Genomic DNA, 21,501 nt, shown 5'->3' with positions numbered 1-21,501 from the left:
ACAGCCCCTACATTCAGTGGCTGGGATGGTAAAGATGATCATTTGGAGCATGCCCAATTGCCACACAATAAAAGTGCCATAAAATATGAACCCAACTAGTTTGTAATTTGTAGATATTGGGGTAAGATGGAAAGGAAAGTGATGAAATTCAAATACTGGCCTTGGATTCAAGGGAATTTGTGCTGCCACGTAGAGGCCTGTGTCTTGGAGGAGGCATCTGCTCTCCTTGCCTCAGTCTTCTCGTAAGTGCACCAACCCCAGAGGGTGGCGGTGAGCATCACATGGCTGTCAGCTTGGTCACCACATCCCTATCCTCTCCCTGTTGGTGTTTGTCGAGCAAACTCGCGGAATGGTACCGTGTGTGAATGTGCTCGGGGAGCTGGGGCAGTGACACGTGTTTGGGAGGATAAGTGGGAAGAAAGAAAAACTGAAGTTGTATTCAGCACCCACTCAGGCATTTCTGTGCAGTATTCATGTTAACAGTTCACACATGGCTTGCAACAGACTTTAAAACGGGCAGGAATGGCAAGGCTTATCGGCCCCATTTTATAGATGCAGAAAATAGGGCCTGCGATGCAGAGTTACCTGCCTGCAATCATAGAAGTTAGGAACTGATGAACCACGGTCTTCTTCCCCTGAACCAGGAAGCCTGCAATCAGGGAGATGCGGCAGGAGAGTAAAGGGCCTGGGACCAGGTCATTCCCACCCCTGGAGAGGGTTGAAGCCTTGGTTACAAGCACGGCTTCAGAAGAGAGCCAGCCTGAGAGTCCAGTTTGGCTCCACCACTTCTTTGGCTGTGTGACCTTGTCCAAGCCCCTTAACTTTCTCTCTGAGCCTCAGTCTCCTCACCTGTTAAATGGGGAAATATTAGTCGTTCCTTACAGGATTGCTAGATGAGCCAGGGCATGCAAAGCGCTCAGGACAGTGCCTGGCTCAGTGTAAACACTAAAGTGTCGCCACTCCTGTTACTCTGTCCCTTGCCCAGGGCTCCACAAGCAGCTGGTCATTTAGAGTTCATTCAATGACTAACCGGAGCATGGCACTTTCCTGGCAGCACCTCCCAAAACAAGCTAGCAGTTTAGTAATCAGGCAGTTTTAGTGGTTAGTAAGCAAGGAGATGGTTGGAGGATGGGGGGATCCAAACACCAGCATGTGTTTATCATTTGTGCTGCTCAGAGCTTCTGTTCCACCAAGCAGCTCCCGCAAATGTCTTTGGACATGAATGCAAGCACACGGCAGGAGCACCAGCAGCCTGTTTGCATCTTGGCAGTGGCAGATGAGGGAGGACACCAGCCCTGAGAGGTTTAACTGCAAGAGGATAGAGTTATCCCTACTCCTTCCAAGAGAGCCACCGAGGCTGACGTGACTGTGTGCCCACGTGGCCTCATGGCATTCTCACAGCAATCGCAGCGAGTGGGCCCTGCCGTTATCCCCGTTAAAGAGAAGGGTAATAGGTGTTCCGAGGACTCACAGCTACAAGTGGAGCAGCGGTTCTCAACCTGTGGGTCGCGACCCCTTTGGCAGTCGAACGATCCTTTCACAGGGGTCGCCTAAGACCATCCTGCATATCAGATATTTACATTATGATTCGTAACAGTAGCAACATTACAGTTATGAAGTAGCGACGAAAATAATTTTATGGTTGGGTCACAACATGAGGAACTGTATTTAAAGGGCCAGAAGGTTGAGAACCACTGAAGTGGAGGAAAAAGGACCTGAACTATTCTAGAGCCTGTCCCTTTCATCCTTATGCTAATTTTGTCTCCTCAGCTCTTACACAATATTTTTCCAATTTGATCTTATCTGGCTCACCATTTGTTAGGGAATGAATTGTGTTCTCCACATCCCCTTTCTCCAGCAAATTCACAGGGTGAAAGTCCTAACCCAGAGAGCCTTAGGATGTGACCTTACTTGGAAATAGGATCCTTGCAGATGTAGTTAGTTAAGATGAGGGGACACTAGATTAGAAAGGCCCCTAATGGCATATGACTGTGCCCTTATAACAAGGGGTAATTTGGAGACAAACTCATGCAGACAGAGGTCGGGTGATGCAGCTACAAGCCAAAGAACACCAAATGGCCAGCAACCCCCCCCCCCCCCCCAGAAGCTGGGTCAGAGGCATGGAACAGATCCTTCTCCCACAGCCCTCATGGGAACCAACCCTGCCAACACTTTGATTTCGCACTTCTGGCCTCCAGACTGTGAGGCCATAAATTTCTGTTGTTTAAAACCATTCAATTTGAGGAACATTATTAGGGCAGCCCCAGGAAACTCATGCACAACTTCTCTGATAAATGGGGTGCTTTGTTCCCGCTTCCTAGGTGAGGGAAAGGAGGTGCAGAGGAATGAAGTGCTAGTAGCCACACAGCCAAGAAGCAGGAGGGTTAAGAATCCAACGTGTGGGTCTCCTGCTCAAATGCTTATCACGTCGATTGGAGCTGCTGCTTCAATATGCGTCCTGCTGGCAGAGTGGCTTACGGCTTATAAGAGTTCAACGCATGTGGACTCGATTGCACAATAACCATGAGGTCCTTTGCAGTAACGGGACGTGAGTGGCACCATTTCCAGTGGAGGAAAGTGAGGCTGAGGGAGGAACGTGGGTATGCCTTGTACTTGTGCATCCTCTGATTTAAATGTATGTTCCAATGTTCAAGTGACCTTGGTCAGCAGCACAGCTATTCCTCCTATCTAAGGTCCAGAGAAAAGGTCAGAATCTGTGATGAACACATCAGCACAGATACCTCGGAAAATATTGGAAACCGGTTTTACTGCTGCCACCTTGCAAGTAAGACATACAGAGTGATTCCGACACTGACTTGGAAGGCCAATAGAAGTGAACAGGCATTTCCAGCCTTTGGAGGCAGCAGAACCTCACCTGGGTCTTTTAAAAGCACACCCAAGAGCAGCCCGCATCCACTGTCTGGCTCACAAGGAAATCCAATTTTGTGAAATATTTTTAACCAAATGACAGGAGGAAGGCAAGAGCGATCATTTTCTTCATAACAGAAATGTGTTCAGAGCTGACCTTCCAGACTGCTAATAAGGAGTGCTGAGCTGTGAATAAACCTAATCCTGCAGCTCACTGTGGTTTCTGGTGGAGATGAGGTTATCTGGTTAGGGCCTGGATGGCAGATGCTGCACCAGACTGGTGCCCTGAGGCCCCAGAAATCTTTTGCATGATGCATGTCTGTTCTCCGGCTTGCTGTCTTGCCTGAGGTCCTGACCCCAAAGACCTCAACTCTGGAGTGAGTGGAGGGGGCGGGGATGCATTTGCAATGCACTGAAAGAATAACAGCTGTCCAGCATGAGGCCAAACAACTTTTGTACATCTAATTCCTGTAGGACATTTAATTCCTCCATTTAGGAACGGATGGAAGGTACCGTTGCTTTTCCATTTTCACAGGTAACTGTACATGTACATGTCAATGAGAGAGGCAAGTCCATGGGACCCCAAACCAGAGTTTGTAACCTGGGGTTGGGGTCATGGCAAGATGGGAGGATGTTGGGGGTGTTTCTGCAGAGGAGCCAACATGATCTCTGACTTCTGAGAGGAGAGCAGGGATTTTTCAGGAGGACAAGGATGAGGAAGGCAGAATGGATGGAGATAATAGCATGAATAAAGGCAAGGAGGCAATAGCAGCTCAGGTTTCTGAAGAACCACAATGTTCCAATGGGGCTGGAGTGATGGGTGCTAGTATAGCTGAGCCATTGGTGGTGACTGTAACCTTACTATTTCCTCTCCTCCCCGATCAAGGCCTGCTCTCCCTGTGTTCAGCCAGATGCACATTTTTTCTCCTCTACCTCTCTCTCTCGATTCCGGGCTTTTGCCCAGGTGGTGACGCAGGCCTACATCACAGCCCCTCCAACTCTCACCCTTCAGGCTGCACTTCCTGCTTGTGTCATTGTCTAGCTGTTCAATTCTGCCACCCTGGCTGCTACTTGAGCTCAGACCCAGGCCTTCTCACTTGCTAGTGTGTCTTCAAAGTCCAGCCTCTGCCAATATCTGTTCAATTGCTGCTACCACAAACCATCACAAACTTAGTAGGTTAACACAACACAAATGTATTCTCTCACAGTTCTGCAGATCGGACGCTTGAAATGGGTCTTGGGTTTAAAACCAAGGTGTGGGCGGGGCTGGTTCCTTCCCAGGCTCCAGGGGAGGATCTGTTTCCTTGCCCTTTCCTGCATCCCTTGGCTGGTGGCCCTGCATCACATCACCTTTCTTCCCTCTGCGTCCTCTGTCACATCCCTGCTCTGACTCTGACTCTCCTGTCTCCCCCTTATAAAGACTCTGGTATTACATCCAGCTCACCCAAATAATCCACAGTAATATTTTATAGGCCTAAATTAATCACATTTGCAAGGTTCTTTTTTCATGTAAGGTGACATGTTCAAAGATTTCAAGGATTAGGATGTGGGCATCTGGAGGGCCACCATTCAGCCTCCCATAGATGGAGAAGTGGTACCCGAGCTGTGCCTCAATTTTTCTGATATGCTGGATAGATCAGAGCAGGGGAGAGGGCAGATGTGCCACAGGGTTTGGGGGCACGATGGTGCTAATATGTTTGACCTGCAGAAAAGATACTGACTTGGGCATGCAGGGAGAGTGTGTGTGGAAATTGGGACTGTGTGCATGGGCTGGGGTGGGGGGTGATTCTGTTGAACTGAGAAACCTAGTATTCCACTTGAGAAAAAGGGTATATGCAGCAAAGGGAAAAAGAAATGAGGGACATAAAGCAAACATAGCCATCACTTCTGGACCCTCAGTTTCCTCATCTGAAAACTGGGAGAGTGGACCAGGCTGAGTAAATGGTTTTACAAGGCCATGTAGCTTAAATATTAGTGAGGAATGAGGCCAGCCACCTGAACTTTGCAAGTTGTACCTTCTCCCCATCTCCCAAGTCCTGTTATCCCAACAATAAACAGCATCCCTCTCTTTCTTCCTCTCTCTTTTTCTTTCTGTATACAACCGCTTTATTGAGATATAATTGCATACCATGCAATTCACTCAAAGTATGCAGTGCAATAATTTATACTATTCACAGAGTTATGCAACAATCACCATCACTAATTTTAGAACATTTTTATGCCTCCATAAAGAACAGTCTACCCATTAGAAGTCCCTTCCAATTTCTCCCCAACCCCCTCTCTCCCATCCCTAGGCAACCACTAATCTCCTTTCCAAACAGCCCTTCTCTGAACACTGCTCCTCTGGCTAGCTTCCAGGCCTTTGTTGTGCTCAGGGCTGAAAGAGAGACTTATGCTGGCTGTCAGCCTATCCTACACCTGCATCCCCTACCTGACCCTCTGCATTCAGACTTCTGCCCTCAACATTCTACTGAAAGCACCTTCTGAAAGGTCACCAATTACCCTCAGGCCAAATCCAAAAGCCGTTCTATGTGCTTCCTGACCTGTCAGCAGCAGCCAACACTAAGACCTGTCACATGGTCACAGAGGTCCCCTCACCACTCACCTGTTTGTGAATGCCTCATCTTTTGCCTGTTGTGTGAAGTGTGGGGGATGCTAGGGTTCTGGCCTTAACGCTCTTCCTTCTGCAGTAAAGAAGTTAATGCCCATGGCATGCACTCAAGAGCTAGTCTGTCTTGGTCTGAATGCCAGCTTTGCCATGTACCACCTGGGTGACCTGTAGCAACTTACTTCACCTTATTATAAGTATATTTCTTTATATATATATCACAGCAGTACCCACCACGTGGGATTATCGTGGGGAGAAAATGAGTTAATTAAGGGAAACTGCCTGGAAAAGTACTTGGCACGTGCTCTACTGTTTGCTAATATAATTAGTTTGCTTATTGTTTTGTTCAATGAGTTTATTCATTGTTACTTTTTTCAACAACTTCTATGCATTAGATTTCCCTGGGGTTCAAATTTCCATTAAATGACATTATAAGCAGGGACTCTGGGCAATTTGCAATTTCCTCAAAGCCTCATTTTTGTGACCTGTAAGATGGGGATAATAGTAGCTGGGTCTTAGGGTTGTTGGAGTATATAAATGAGTTAATACATGCAAAACACATAGAGCAATGACTGGCTCGGAGTACACCCTCTGGAAATGCCAGTAGTGGTAGTAATTATCCCACCCTCTTCTCTCACCTCAGTGAGACTGTGGCTCTGGATTGCCTGCATGTTCTACCATAACCTTAAACTCCCATCTCAGCTCGTCAAACTCTTCATGGTAGCTCCTAGCACTGTTAACTGAAATGGTATTGCTGAACCCCATTCCCACTCTCCCAGGTTGCAAGACCATTGGTCATCTCCGTCTCTTTCTTCTGCTTTGCCCTTTATTTCCAATGACTCAGATTTGCTTGTTCTCTCCCATTCTACTTCCCCCACTTCAGTCAGGGGCTTACCTACAGTCATGTCTAAAATCTGAAGTGGGCTCCTGTCCAGACTAGCTGGCCCCAGTTTATTCTCCAAATCAACATGCATATGATGCAGCACACATTGCCTGCTTTTTGGTAATTCTTTAGAAATATTCTCCCCTCCCCCAACCGTGTCTCAGAAGGATCCTCCAAATCTTGAAAGAAAGTCTTTGCCAGCCAGTTGCCTCCTGCCATCATGAACTTTCCACAGTTTCTCCTTGAGTCTTTGCCTTGTAGTTTGGGTTTGGACCTCTGTTTCAGATGCTTGGCTTCATCTTCTCTTCACTTCCCAGCCTGGTGTTAGAGGTGAAGCTTATAGCTTTTTTTAAAACTGATGATCACAAACCCACTCAGCCCTGTCTCTTAGATCACGGCACCCTCCCTCTTGCTAGTTCAACATTAATCTTCCTTTGATCAAGTAACCCTCTTGTGCTGAGGCAGATAAGGGTCCCTTTCAAGCTCAGCCTCACATTATTTTTCCTTTCATTCATTCTTTTAGACAGACTTATCTCTATATGAGTTTTGTGATGGCATAGAATGAAAGACACACATAATTAAACCGCAATTATTAACATGAAGGCAAAAATGCAGTGGACACATAATGAGGAATTAGGGACACTTAAATGATGGACTGCATTTGGGCAATGAACTCCACTGCAGCCAAGGCAAAGAGAGATATCCAGGGATGGGCATAATTAACATAATTTACATGATTATGCCAGATTGCTGGCAAGGCACATTTTCTCCTACCTTCAAACAGAAGGATGACATCATCTTATAAACCAGCTCCAATGGAATATCTTCAGTGATAGGTACATACGTTCTTCCATCTCTGCACAGTCCAGTTGGGTAGCCACTAGCCACATGTGACTTCTCACCACTTGAGAAGTGGCTGATACAACTAAGGAACTAAATTTTTAATTTGACTTAATTTAAATGTAAATAGCAATTTGTGGTGGCTGATGGTATCATTGTAGAGAGCATAGTCATAGACCTTTATGTAAGTAACCAGAGGCCCAGTGCATGAAATTCGTGCAGGGGATGGGGGTGTGTCCCTCAGCACGGCCTGCAACGACAACAGCGTCCCTTGCCCTGGCCTCTGGCCAGAGGCCCCTCCCCTCTCTCTGCGTGGCCGAGGAGCAGACGCTGGGCTCGCGTTACCGGGGCGCCACCGCGAGCATCCCCTCCCGGCCACTATGGGCGCCACCGTCTTTGTCGCAGAGTGATGGTTAATTTGCATATTACTCTTTTATTAGAAAGGATGTTGTAAAATGCTATAGGTAATGTTTTTCATCGAAGATTTTAAAACTGCCAAGATCTCTGTGCAACCCTCTATCAGTTTTCTAGGGCCGCCATAAAAAAATAACACAGACTGGCTGGCTTAAACTATAGAAATGCATTTTCCCACAGTTCTAGTGGCTAGAAGTCCCAGATCAAGGGTCCGGCTGTATTGGTTTCATTCTGGGGTCTCTCTCCTGGGCTTGCAGATGGCCATCTTTTCGCTGCGTGTTCATCCCTGGTGCCTCTAGGTGTCCTAATCTCCTCTTCTTATAAGCAAACCAGTCAGCCCACCCAAAGGCCTCATTTTAACTTAATTAACCTCTTAAAAGGCCCTATCTGCAAATACAATCATATTCTGACATACAGGGGGTTAGGGCTTCAACATATGAATATGGGGAGGACATACTTCAGCTCATTACAGAGCTCTCTGTGTACTATTACATGACAGATGGGAAAATACACCTGTAAATTTTTAATCAGAGGCCACAGCTCTATGGCCCAGGTGTATATCTTTCTAGTGTTATACTTGGGACCAGATGGGCTTCAGGAGTTGAGAAAATCACATGGTATGTGTTGCTTAGGCCATGCTGTAACAGCAAGCTCCTCACTCAGAATGTTGACTTGAACTCCCCTGCCTGGCAGCGAAGGCCAAGATTTGACTCTGTTGACCCAACCAATCTTATTTCCTCTCCTCCTGAGACAGCAACCTCTGCTTTGCTTAGCGTAGACCTCTCAACCCCACCTACCCCATACTCACTCCTACTTCTGTGATTCATGTCCCTCCTGCTTGTAACACCTTGTTTTTTAACCTCAACATCATCCAGAGAATTTAAATCCTTCCAATCTAAAACAGGCCCATCTCATTCTTAAAACCATCTCTGAACATTCATTCTTCCTTAACAGCATTCTCTCTCATTTCTGAATCCACTTGTACTTGAACCCCACACCCCAGGATCAAACCCTAAGTTATTCTTTGTTTTGTAATTGTCTCAAAAAATGGAATCATAAACTCAAAGGTTAGGGGACACATGGTCTATCCCTTCTGTAGACTTGACATCCTAAAATAGACTTGACATCCTCCTAGCACATAGTAGGTATTTAGTGGCTATCACTGCTTCTTGGTTTACAATTGTGGTTTCATACCTTTCCCACCTCTGAACTCTTTGGAGAGATTAACTTTTTTCCAACCTAATGTACAGCTGCACATGTAATATTTGGAGGCAAACGTGAGATGCAGTGTATCCACTCTGCTTTGTGTATTAAATTTAAAGTAATGTCAGAGACAGATGGCTAAAAAGAAACCCAAATCATCTGTGATATTATTAAATCTAGTCTGAGAGCTCAGAGAGCCCAAGAAAATATTCTTTGAATCCCTATGGGATTTATATTCCATAGATGAAATTATAGAGCCAGCCTGAAAAGCAATTTTGTGAAATCATTTATCAAAGGGGAGGGGGGTGGGATTATTACAGTCCTCCTTCTGAGGTTCCCAAGTAATAAGCATGCTCTGCTCTCTTCAAGCCCAGAAGAGCTGCGTGGGCTTGATAAATAGCTGAGTTCGGCCCAACTGGAGCTCTCAACAGATGTCTGTTAATACCAAGAAAAGAGCCCTCAGAAAGTTGGTGGGTGTTGTGATGAGTGCCTGTGGATGTTTTTGTTGGCAAACAGGTAGCAGCCGTCTGTCTCCCCTCTATGGATGACTAACCTGCTATGGGCTCGTACACTTCCTTTGTTTTCCTGATGACTGTCTTAACCAATACGGCTTTTTAAAAGACAGTGGTTCTCAACTAGGGGCAATTTTGACAATGTCTGGAGATATTTTTGATTGTCACAGATACTGGCATCTAGTGGGTAGAGGGCCAGAGATGCTGCTAAACATGCTACAATGCACCGGGCAGTTCCCCACCCCACCCAACCCTCTGCCACCGCCAAAGGATTATTCAGTCAAAATGTCAACTGTGCCCAAGTTGTCTTATAGTAATATCTTATTTTAGAACTAGAGGCCCGGTGCATGAAATTCGTGCACTGGGGTGGGGGGTGTCCCTCAGCCGGGCCTGCACCCTCCTGCAGTCGGGGATCCCTCACTCCTTACTGCCTGCCTGCTCACTGCTCCTTACCTCTCGGCTCACTGCTCCTTAGCACTGCCACAGAGGAGGGAGAAGCTCCCACCATCACTTCTGGCTGAGCAGTGCTCCTCCTGTGGGAACCCACTGACCACCAGAGGGCAGCTTCTGTGTTGAGCATCTGCCCCCTGGTGGTCAGTGTGCATCATAGCGACCCGACGTTCTGGTCATTCTGCCGTAATGGTTGCTTAAGCTTTTATTATATAGACTAGTGGCCACAGGAGCTGGTGGGAACCGCGCCACTTCCATGGGAGCCGGCAGGAGCCACACCCGCTTCCACGGGAGGGAGGCGGGAGGTCCCACCGCGCCATGGGACCCAGAGTCAAGTCCCCACCCACCCGCGCTCACCTTGCCGCACACGCAGCCCCGCCCACCGGCGCGCTCCACGCACCTCCTGGTGACTGGTTGTGTCCTGATGCAGCAACATGACCACAGGCCTTTTAGGATATATAGATAGCTTGTACATTCATTCATCCACTCAAAAATGTTTATTGTTAAACATGGGAAATCTCCAAATAGCCATATTTTTGTGTGTTGGTGGATTCATTAATTTGCTCATGTAATGCAAGTTTACTATTCTCTACTCCATTCCAGGCACTGGGGTCTTGAACATCATAGTCAGGGCCTCTCCGCATCTAGGGTTTATATTCTAGTGGAAGGGAGACAAGAGTCTAAACAAGTTGACAAATAAATGAACAGGATCATTTCAACTAGTGATGAATACAATGGAAGCTATCACACAAGGTAAAGGGAAAGAGGATGACCCAGGCAGGGGTGGCTGTGCGGGATGCTCCTTTCGGGAGGAGGGTTTGGGAAAGCCTCACTAGGTAGGTCTCACTGAAGCCGAAACAATGTTTGGAAGGAAGCTCTGAAAATCTGGAGGAGGAATGTTCAAAAGAGAGGAAGCAACAGGTTCAACAGTGCAAGACAGGAAAAGCTTGAGTGGGTTCAAGCACCAGGGACATAAAAGCCACTGAAGATTGGATGTAGGAGGCGAGGTGAACAGTGTGAGGTTGATGAGAGGTCAGGAGTTTAGACTGGGCAGGCCTGGATTCCAGGTGACATGGGAAGCCACGGAGGGTTTTAAGCAGGACAGACATGATCTAGGCTAGGTAGTGATAAGTTCACTCGGGCCACTGGGTACAGAATGCCCTATACAGGGGCAAGATGGCAATGTGGGACTGATCAGGAGTTCCTTACAAGATGAGTCCAGCTTAGGCTACATGGGTGCCATCAGTAGAGATGAAAGGGAGTGCATGAATTTGGAAGCACTTGCAATAAAGTCCTGGAGTTGTAGATGATCCATTATTCAGTCAGCTATCAGCCTCAGATTTCCCATCTCTATTTGATGTGGGCCCTGAGAAGCTTTGCTCTGCGTCCTTGGTCCATCCAGCTCTTGAGCCAATCTTGACTTAGCTCCAGCGTGCATGGAGCTGCACACTCCCCTAGCTGCCTTGTCTGTGCCCAGCTGTTCCTAGTCAGACCATCTCTAATGAGAGCTGAGCTTAGCGTGGTGCCCCCTTCCCATTTCTGAGCTGGACTGAGATCTCCTTTGAATATCATCAGACTTCTGCAGTTGGAGCCTAATAATTTTTACTTCTTCCCTTGGGATCATGATGTAGGACCTCCTAATCCTGACATTTTAGTGGCCTCCTATGGGGCTTAGAGTAAGATCTAGATTTCTATGTGACCTCTGATGACCTGTTCATCCAGGCTCTCCTTGAGCCATTCCCTCCTTTGGTCACATCAATACAGGAAACTGTTCTCTGGAATCCATCATGATCTTTCTTTCTTCATCCCTTTGCTCTTGAGGGTCTCTCTGCCTTGCATGCTCTTCTGGGGTTTTTTTGTTTGTTTTGTTTTGTTTTGCCTCTTTCATATCCTATGACATCTAACCTTTCTTCTCTAAAGTCATTCTACAGCATACATTCTCAGTGGGAGTGATCCCATCCCCAAAGGGGTAAAAATTGGTTTTTGGAGAATGAAAAATATCTTATTCTTTTCATGTATAAAGCACAGATACACATACAGGACATAGACAGATAGATAGATAGATAGATAGATAGATAGATAGATAGATAGACAGACAAATATAGGGCACATAGTAGTTATTCAATACATATTTGATAATTCAGTTACCATTGTGACCAGGATTGATGTCAAGTATCAGAACAAGGAACCATTGGGCCAACAGGATCTTAGATTTCAACCTCTGCTTAAATGCTACCAGTTTTGTTGGATCTCTTTTTGGCATTGGATCTAAGTTTAAGCCCCCTTTTTTGCCCCATGGTCAAGTTAATCTCTTATCTCTGTCTTGACTATTTCCAGTTTTCTCTCGTTCCTGACCACTGAGAATCTGGTAATGGTTTCATCCAGCTGTACTCTATAGCACTGAGATATCATAGTGAATACCATATGGATTAAAATAAATCTCTTTTCAAGGAAAGCACAATGATAGGCTAACAATCTTGGAAATTACACAGCAGAAGGAATGAACAATTATCTGATTTGATTTAGCAATAAATTGAATCACAGTGAGCATCTGTAATAGAAAAAAGACAGGAAGGAAGCAAACCTAAATGCTATCAATGTTATCCATTTCTGGAACGTGGACTTGCAGTTAGTTCATTTTCTCCTTATGCTTTTGGTTAATTTAGGAGTTTTCTAAAACAAGCATGTATGTCTTTTATCATAAGGGACAAGGGTTTTGGTGGTTGGGTTTTTAAAGACTATTCACAATACTGCAGGATTAGAGAGGTATTGTGGTGCACGGATCCAGGATCAGTCCTATTTGATTATACAATGACCCCCACAAAGGGTTTCAGAGTAATTTCTGTGTTTAGGGAAGCCAGAGGATTTGACCAACCACTCTCATTAGGCAAATAGCACCAGCCTTCTTACCAAGAGGACAGCGACTCTCTGTACCACAGAATTTTGTGTTTGTTAGCTTTTGAAAAGTGACCATGACTCCCAAAAGTACAAAAAGTTGTTTGTACTGCAAGGTACTCCCCCGTGCAAAATAGAAAAACAAACAAAAACCACACATTCACATATAGTTTAAAACATTCCTCTGCGGCTTCATGGCTCTCTGAAGCCAAGGTTATGAAATCCTGACGTAAGAAATTTCTTAGTAAAATGCCTCTGGAAACCTAGGCCACATCTCTCCATTTTACCTTCACAGATAACTGCCGTGACTGGCTTCCCAAATATCTCAAACTTTCCTTGTCCTGAAGGACTTTCTAGACCTTACCTCCTCCTAGCTCATCTCACCTGAACCCAAACAACCAGTCATACTTCAGTATCTGTAAAGATAACATTAGGGGTTCTTAATTTTTTCATGATCAAGGAATGGTTTTAAAATACTGGAACTTTGGGTAGATCAATTAATGAAAACAGTCCAACAGTAGATTCAACAATTCATCAATAATGACAGTGCCCATTGTGACAGCTAACAATGTCTCACAAGGGCCCCAAGCATCAGGCTTAGCACACAAATCATTTCAATTCTGAGCCATGACTTTGATCTTTTATATACCCACAAGGTGACAATGTAAATGATGCTGCAACAAAATATATGCTCTCTTGTACACAAGATGAATCATATACATAAATTAAAATTTGGTGGCTTACCTGGAAAGGTTTATGGTACAAATGGTATGGTGAGGCCTGTGGTTTAAGAACTACTAGACCAGCGGTTCTCAACCTGTGGGTCACAACCCCTTTGGCAGTCGAACGACCCTTTCACAGGGGTCGCCTAAGACCATCCTGCATATCAGATATTTATATTACGATTCATAACAGTAGCAATATTACAGTTATGAAGTAGCAACGAAAATGATTTTATGGTTGGGTCACAACATGAGGAACTGTATTTAAAGGGCCAGAAGGTTGAGAACCACTGTCTTAAGGGGAAGAGAGGATTGAAGATGGCAGTGTTGTAGGTGGATGTTACACTCAAATTACAACTAAAATATAGATATAGCAAGCAACCTGAGTAACCAACTGAAGACTAGCTGAAGATAAGTCTCATAACCAAGGATTTACAGAAGCCACAACAAGACTAGTAGGAAGGGCAGAGATGCAGGAAGGGCTGGCCCCCAATCCTACTGGCAGCAGCTAAGATTCCGGAGGAACATCTCAGCTGCGGGGGTTTCCCCCTAAGAAGTGTGGGGTCTAAACCCCAAGTGAGTCTCCCCAGCTCAGAGCACCAGAGCCAGGAAGAGGTGCACACATAATATCTGGGGCTGAAAACCAGCAAGGGCCCCTAGCTGGTTTGGCTCAGTGGATAGGGCGTCAGCCTATGGTCAAGGGCACATGCCGGGTTGCAGGCTTGATCCCTATGGGGGGCACACAGGAGGCAGCCAATCAGTGATTCTCATCATTGATGTTTCTATCTCTCTCCCTCTCCCTTCCTCTATGAAAGCAATAAAAATATGTAAAAGTCTTTTTAAAAAGAAAAGAAAAAGAAAACCAGGGGTTCTGTCCACCCAAGAGAAAGAGAGAGAGTCTACTACAGACACAGGTGCCCTCTTAAAGGGCCAGTGCACAAAAATCTCATTTGCAGCCACTCATCCTGGGCTCCAGTGGAGGGAGGGCAGAGCAGACTAGAGTAGTGTAAGAAGAGACTAGAGTTTGTGGCTCTGGGGAGAGAGCTGAAGGGACAGCCACCAAGATCCCTGTGCGGAGTCCCTCTCCCACACCACAGATGCCATCTTTCTTGAGAGGAGCACTCCCCTCCCTAAGGCATCAACCTGTAGAAAAGCAATAGCCCCACCCTCTGGACTTCCTGTTGTCACCACCTTTGAAGCTTGTACCCTGCTGAGGAGTCAGCAGCTTGGGCAGGGGTGTAGAGGTGAGGGCACTCAGAGGGTGTCAGTGATTGCGTTATATGGCTTTGTGGCAGGGGTCACTCCCACCACATTCCTGTGAACCTGATTGGCACCTTTCTCTCATAGGAGATCCATTCTCTCCACTCTCCAGACTTTGGCGGCTCCACCCTATTGAGTCCTGGTGGCTCTGTTCTGCTGAGATCTGGGCAGAAAAATGGAACTGCCTTATGACTTAGAGATTCCACTTCTGGGAATATATCCAGCTAAATCCAAAACACTAATTCAAAAGAATATATGACTCCTATATCCATTGCAGTGTTATTTACAATAGCCAAAGTTTAGGCATCATCCCTGGGCCCATTAGTTGATGAGTGGATAAAAAAGGTGTGGTACATTTACACAATGGAATACTACTCAGCCATAAAAAGGAAGACAATCTTACCTTTTGTGACAGCATGAATGAACCTGGAGAGTACTATGCTAAGTGAAATAAGCCAGTCAGACAAAGACAAATACCATATGATTTCACTTATATGTGGAATCTAATGAACAAAATAAACTAGCAAACAAAATAGAAACAGACTCATTATTATAGAGAACAGATTGACAGCTGTCAGAGGGGGTTGAGGTTGGGGGCTGGGTGAAAAAGGTGAAGAGATTAAGCAAAAAGAAAAAAAAAAAAAACAACCTCTATGACACAGACAACAGTATGATGATTACCAGAGGGAAAGGGGGGGTGGAGGTAGGAGAGCATAAAGAAGAGATAAATGGTGATGGAAGGAGACTTGAGTTGGGGTGGTGAAAACACAATTCAACACAGAGATGATATGTTATAGAATTGTACACATGAAACCTGTATAATTTTATTAGCCAATGTCTACCTAATAAATTAAATTTAAAAAAAACACACAACCACTAGAGAATGTAAAATATTTTTTATATTCAAAGCACCGTACTATGGGACAGTGACTTTAGGACCATCATGTAAAACAAACAAACCTAGAGAAAAATTATTTAGTGAAAAAAAAATTGTATTTGGCTGCCCAAACCTGTCTGGACTAAAAAGAGACTATTTGCTGGGGGGAAACACCATTCTTACCTCCTCAAGGGCCCACAGGGAGTCCACAATGGGCTTGATCTTCTTCTGGGTGTAGAGCCCTAGGAGTTTGTCCACCACTCCTCGAATGAGGCCGGCGCGGCCCTGTTTGAAGAGCAGGTTTAAAAGGGAGAACCCTGCGATGACTTTGTTCTCTTCATACAGCTTGATGGGGTTCACTTTCTCCACCTGCCACCACTGGAAAGAGAGAAGGTGCCAGGTTACAAGGACTCGCTCTCAGCACAACAGGGCTGCAGTGGGCCCGGTTCTAGCTGGCCGAGAGGTAGATCTGGTTGGTATACGTGTGTTTTCTTAATGTTTATTGTTGTAAGTGTTACAGATGTCCCCCTTTTTTCTCATTGACTCCCTTCCACACACACCCCCGCCCCAGGTCTTCACCACACTCTTGTCTGTGTCCATGGGTTATGCATATATGCATACAAGTTCTTTGGTTAATAGCTCACCACCCACCCCATCTTCCTCTGAGATTCGTCAGTCTGCTCCATGCTCCTGTGTCTCTGGATCTATTTTGTTCATGAGTTTATTTTGTTCATTAGATTCTACATATGAGGTTCGTGTGTGTGTGTTTTTTTTTAAAGCATCTATTTGGTGAGTGCGTGGAGAACCACGGACAGTGGTGCTTATGAGAAGAGCTCAGGATCAAGGTGGGAGAGAGCCCTTTAAAATGAGCCACTAGGCCACATGTAGTTGGAATGTGAAAGAATATGGTTAGGATTACTAACTCTGGAGTTGAATCCTGGCTATACAGCTTGCTCCCTGTTATTCTCCATGCTTCATTTTTCTCAGCTACATGCGGTGGCAGGGTATTGCCTCTGATATTCCTTGGGAGAATTCAGTGTCAAGCACTTGGCTTTGTGAATGGTGATGGTGGTAAGGGGTTGTTGAAGGGAGGGGTGGATGAAGGGAGTGAGGTGGCATAGAGGTTTACAAAGTGTGCCGGGGACACAGTAGGGGTGATGACATTGACTGCAGGTGCAGCTTTCCTGGGGGAGTAACGATAAGGCTGGAGGGGTGACTGGAAATGCATCAGAGAAGGAAGAGTAAGAAAGTGACATACAGGAAGAAGGAACAGTGGACTGAGGGATAAAACATAGTGTTGGGGCTAAGACAGTGGCTCTCAACTGTGGGCAGTTTGGCCCCTGAGGGAACGTTGGTAATGTTTAGGGACATTTTTATTGTGATGACTGGATCTACTGGCCTCCAGTATATAGATGCCAGGGATGTTGTTAAACAGGATAGCACCCTGCAACAAGGAATTGTTCACCCCAAAGTGCCAAAAGCACTAAAGATGAGAAACCCTGGATTAAAGTCCTCTGTGGGAATACACATAACTGGCAAATATGGCTGCCTGTCTGCCCATCAGACATGAAAATAAGCAAGCCATCCATTAACAAACTACAGAAATGGTTATCCAACTGCTTTGTTCTGATTTCATTGTGTTTCCTTTGGTGCCGGTTTGAATTTAGAAATTCAACTTCCAGTTTCTTGAGGGTTCTGAGAAATGAGATGGTTACTCTCAGTTTAATATTGAAGACAAAGAGGAATGTGCCGGGCACTTATGAGCATTTATAATATCAGTGTTATCGCTCTGTTTACATTATGCCTCTTTCCAGGATTGAAGAGGCTCAAAAAAGTAAAAGGTCTGATTTTTTTTTTAAAAGTGAGAAAATCATATTGTTAGGAAAATAAGTGGGAGAAAGACAGGCGTATATAGGAATAAGTTTCGTGCATAAAATTCTTTACCAAAGTATATTCCCGAGGGCCTGAGGGCCAGCTCCAGGAGAACCATGTATTTGACCATGGGTTACTTATCGGAAAAAAGCAAAAGACACCATCAATGACTTGATTTGCACTACATCTGCAATGCCGTAATAAATATTTGTGAAGTGAATCCTTGCTGATTCTACAATTGCTGTACAGTTGTGGTTGAGTTCTAGAGATGAATGCCTGGTTTCAAATGCTAGTTCCTCCACTTACTAGCTGTGCAACCTTAAGCAAGTCACTTAATCTCTCTGTGTGCAGTTTCCTTGTGGTTCCTCATGGGGTCATCTTGAGGAGTAAATGTGTTAATGCATACAAAGTGCTTAGTGTCTGACACACACTAGGTGCTCTATAAATATGAACTAGCTTTATTATCACTGAATGTTGGGAGGAATGGTTCTGATTTAGTGAACAGGAATTCTGAATTTAGCATCAGACTGCTCTGTAAATGCTAACTTCACCTATTATTAGCATAATCATTATGGTCTGAAAGCAAATGGCATGCTTGACAAAGAGTGTGCCCAAGCTCTGTGGGAGTGTTAAGGTAGAGCGTAATTAAGATAGCTGAGTGAAAAATTCCGGTGTGATTACAAACATGCTTTCATTTCTAAGCCTCTCTTGAATGTATAGGAAAAAAAATCCCTTCTAGAATCTTCCAGAACAAAGGTATCATTCCACTCCTTGGCATGCCCTATTTTCAATTTGCTTCTAAATGACCAATTGACATTGTGCCAGGCCTCTGAAAGGGAAGCCTTCTTGCTTGACCTCCAGCTAGTAGTGTTCTGATAACTGCCACCCTTGGTTTGGGCAGGAAAATTTCAACCTGCATCCTGGCTGTGTTTTTGTGTGCGCCTTCATCGAACCTGGGAACCCTGCAATTATTTCATTAAAACTGTGTGTTGTGATTGTGCATTTGGGGAAGAAATGGAAAACACTTATTACAATTGTATGTAATTTGGGACCGATTTGGTTACCCTCAGCAGGCTGTCAACATTACGGTAATTACTGCCATAGCAACAAAGCAGCTGTGAGTGACACAAAGCCTGTCTCCAAGGGACATGCTCCAGAAAGCATCCTTCATTAGACTCTTCCTGCTCCCAGTTTATTCTGTAGCTGAACTTTAAAGTTCAAATGCAAACAGAGACCCTTTAATTCTAATTTCATGGGGCAGGAAGTAGGAATCATTCCAGAATCAGGGCATGTTGGGGATGAAACCTCCAGCAGCCAGTGTTGCCACTTAAATGGCATATGAATACTCTGTAGCCACACTTAGAATGAATCCAAACCCCTTGCCACAGCTTTACCTGACCATCTATTCACAACGCCTCTAGCCCACCCTGCGGTTTTCTATTTCAGCACCTGCTTTCATTTCTTCAGAGCTTTTATGACCATTTGCAGCCATGTTATTTATATGCTTTACTTATTTCAGTTGTTTTTCTCATGAGAATGTAAGAGTCACAAGGGCCTCAGATGCCCCTATCTCACTTGACGTTACACCCAGTGCCTGGCTCAGAGCTGCAAATAGCAGGTGCTCAGAAGATGCTTGCAAAGTAAGGGAAACAAAATAAGGGAAACGTCACGGAAACTGGGAGGAGAGAAGACAAAAGCAAGGCCTTTTGAGAAGCAGCCATCCCCTGTTGTCAGGGGGAAAGTCACCCAAGTGTAGCTCTAGGTGGGAATGCAGGTCTGAGTAGGAGTACAATGGGGTGACTGCCCAGGAATATGGCTTTCCCACTGCAGACAAAGTAACCACTGTCTTCAGAGCATGCTTATCTAAGTCAATGGTTCGTAAACTTGCCTAGGTCTAAAACTCACCCCAGGGGCTTGCTCAAAAGGATCCCATTTATACCTCCAACTCATAAAATTAGGATTCAGAGAAATCTCAAGTACCCACAGAAAGCTGGTCAGGAAGTTTATTTGCTTTCCATGAAGGAAAAAAAAAATGCACTATTGGTTTCTTTTCAACCAACGATTAAAAATATCAACACATAAGCAATCCCTACTGAAATCAAAATAAAGCTTTCTGGAGTTTCACATACATGCCCCCACTCCCTGCTGCCTTGTTTAGACAAAAGCAGCCCAAGTCCCCGTGAGTGTGTAGTGAGCAAGGCGGGAATGCAGGCTGCACTAAAGATGAATAATGCAGGTGAAGGACAACAAAGGTTTAGGTTACGAGGTCAATGTCCTTAGATGTGAGAGCTCACAACATGGAAACCACTGCCCACCGTAGCACATTACCGTGTGTGGGTACTTACTGATTTTGCAAAGCTAAAGAAGCTCTTGGTCTCTCCAGTCACCATGTTGGATGAACCTGAAATGGAAGATTCCCAAATCAAGTGACGGCTAATAAAAATCAACATGCCTTGTTAGGGCAGTTGTTCAGCCCAGAACTGTCAGGAGCTTGAGTCCGCCTGGGGAAATGGGGCTAATGGAGGGGGTAGATGGTGACAGGGTGCCTTGATTTGAACCAAGGTACACTGGATCAAAGAGGAAGTAACATCTCTCAAGGTGGCCATGTCATTACTGTGGAAAGTTGGGCATGTGCCAACATGCTAACAAAATGACGAGTTGCTGAAATGTCTGGTTGGTTTCCATTCACAAAGAAATGGACTCCTTTGTGGCTTGAAGTTGGCTCCTCAGCAAGTGAGGGGCTTGGGGCTTTGCCTTGGGTGGAGCACATAGGTGTAGGAAGAGACTGGCTGAGCTAGAATTTGGGTGGATGGATAAACTGTGCCACAGAGGAGCAGATGAGAGAGGAACCGGCTCAGCAGCCACGGAAATAGTGTGGCCGGTGCCTTAGCTCCAGAGACGTCTGGGCAGAAAGGTAAAAAACCACTTGAGATAAATGGCATGTGAAACTGAGATTTGCTAATTGGAATAAGCACTATTAGAGGGAAGACGGGGGGTGAAGTTGGGAAAGATTCCCTAAGATGCTCTTACAGAGAAAAGACTGCTGTGGGTTCCCAGAGGGGGTAAATGAGAGCGCTCTTAAACCTTCAGATACCATATGGGGGCCTTTTCAAGGAGTTTTCTCTCTTGTCCCCGTAGAACTGAGAGTAAATTCTTTTCACTGAGCTGTTATTAATGAAAAATCAATACATATTTTAAGCTTAACTATTTGGCCTGGTTAAACTGGTTGACAGCTAATTACTGCTTCTAATTTTATGTGGTGACTACCAGCAGGCATCATTGTACTAGGATTCAACGACTTAGTAATCAAGTAGTCAATGTAATGAATTAGACACTACAATATAATTGGGTTGTATTCCATGAAATATATGAAACTGGGGCAAAAACAGAATTGGTAAATAAGTAAAAAATGCAAAAACTGTCCATCTGCATTTGACTCACGTGTTAGTCACACCGTGTGAGTCGTACCCAATTTCCCTTCATTGTGCATTGGTGCTCAGTGCTTCTCTTATCAATAGTAATAATTTAAAAATTTCGTGTCCACCTCTAAGGGCTTTTAAATATGTGGCCACTATTGGAAATACCAAAACACACCAGCAATGAAGAGCTTATTCCCTCTTTTTCATAATGACTGGATGACAACAAAAAGATGCTTGCATATCAATACCTCCTTTATAAGTGTCTCAGTGAATAGCAAGGAAACTGTATTTTTTTTCTAAGTTATACAGAACTGAGGCTCAATTTTCTGTTGTACGTAAAGGCTACAGATGTACCAAAAATTTCAAATGTTGGATAACCCAGTATCATTTGGCTTTGGAATGTAACTTCTGGCTTCAGATATGCTTTTCTGACTTTGTGGAGACTAATGTTTAAATTGCTTGGGAAGAAGAGAGAAGGGGCTCTGAGGGTCTCACTCTGCTAGAGAAAACCTGCTCCCTATTGTCTTTCATAAATCCTCCCAAACGCGAGATGCAGAAGCAGGTCCGTTCCCCGTCTACCCAGGGCTTCTGTCTTGATTGGGACCTACAAGGGTAGTTTAGAGGAAGGAGAGTCTGTTGGGTTTTGTTTGTTTGTTTGTAATTTCACCTCCAATACTG

At 45.0% G+C, this 21,501-nt stretch overlaps 1 protein-coding gene across 1 annotated transcript in view; it reads right to left on the bottom strand.

The window, feature by feature from the left end:
* The window catches only part of VAT1L (vesicle amine transport 1 like), a 146,292-nt gene that overhangs the window by 50,814 nt on the left and 73,977 nt on the right, over positions 1-21,501 (bottom strand). Inside the window, exons 6-7 of the mRNA XM_081108518.1 lie at positions 19,750-19,805; positions 15,716-15,910 (exon numbers count right to left, since the gene is read on the bottom strand). Coding sequence (XP_080964644.1) covers positions 15,716-15,910; positions 19,750-19,805 — 251 coding nt within the window. The remainder of the gene's footprint in view (positions 1-15,715; positions 15,911-19,749; positions 19,806-21,501) is intronic.

The sequence above is a fragment of the Myotis nattereri genome, assembly GCF_964212035.1.
Source record: "Myotis nattereri genome assembly, chromosome: 15".
Classification (NCBI taxonomy): Eukaryota; Metazoa; Chordata; class Mammalia; order Chiroptera; family Vespertilionidae; genus Myotis; species Myotis nattereri.
The sequence above is the reverse complement of the archived record's forward strand: the minus strand, read 5'-3'. Positions and strand labels throughout refer to the sequence as shown.